The sequence below is a fragment of the Pterocles gutturalis genome, unplaced genomic scaffold (genome assembly GCF_000699245.1).
Source record: "Pterocles gutturalis isolate BGI_N339 unplaced genomic scaffold, ASM69924v1 scaffold45893, whole genome shotgun sequence".
Lineage (NCBI taxonomy): Eukaryota > Metazoa > Chordata > Aves > Pterocliformes > Pteroclidae > Pterocles > Pterocles gutturalis.
This window is the reverse complement of record NW_010119669.1, coordinates 1-537: the sequence shown is the minus strand read 5'-3', so window position 1 is coordinate 537 and position 537 is coordinate 1. Positions and strand designations below refer to the sequence as shown.

At 64.4% G+C, this 537-nt stretch overlaps 1 protein-coding gene across 1 annotated transcript in view; it reads right to left on the bottom strand.

The window, feature by feature from the left end:
- The window catches only part of LOC104464058 (solute carrier family 12 member 3-like), a gene marked incomplete at its 5' end in the record, with an annotated part of 3,758 nt that extends 3,332 nt beyond the window's left edge, over positions 1-426 (bottom strand). The window contains 4 exon segments of the mRNA XM_010076638.1: positions 4-27; positions 124-225; positions 313-345; positions 348-426. Of these exon segments, the coding sequence (XP_010074940.1) occupies positions 4-27; positions 124-225; positions 313-345; positions 348-426 (238 nt within the window).
- Between the last annotated feature and the right edge of the window lie 111 nt (positions 427-537).

The following is a 537-nucleotide window of genomic DNA, read 5'->3' as shown; positions in this document are numbered from 1 at the left end:
TGTAATACCGAAAGGAGGGTCGCCAGCCTGCACGCAAACACACACAGCGGCACTGCCGGGACGGGAGCCGGACGGGAGCTGCCTGCCACACGGCGCGGCGCAGCACGGTGCGGCATAGCCCACCTGGGGAGTTGGTGATGGAGGCGTGGAAGCAGCTGAAGTTGATGAGGGCGTAGGAGCAGAGGAAGAAGTTGGAGATGATGGGGGCGATGGCGTTGAGCTCGGCTGCGGGGAGGAGGAGGAGAATGAGCCATCGGTGGTGGGGACCGAGCCACCCGGCTGGAGGTGGGCACCAGGGGGACAAGCACCTACCAATGAGGATGAAGCCGACGGCGATGACGTAGAGCCGCGGATGGGCTCGCTGTTCCTCCCATAGCCCTTCCCGAAGAAGCCTATGAGAGGGTAGAGGTGGTCCCTGCAGAGACACTGCGGGGAGAGACACGTTGGGGACAACGGGGAGAGACGCTGGGGACCGGGGGCTTTGCTGGGGACATGGGACGGCAGCGCCGGGAGGTTCTTGCACCCATAAGAGCAAGA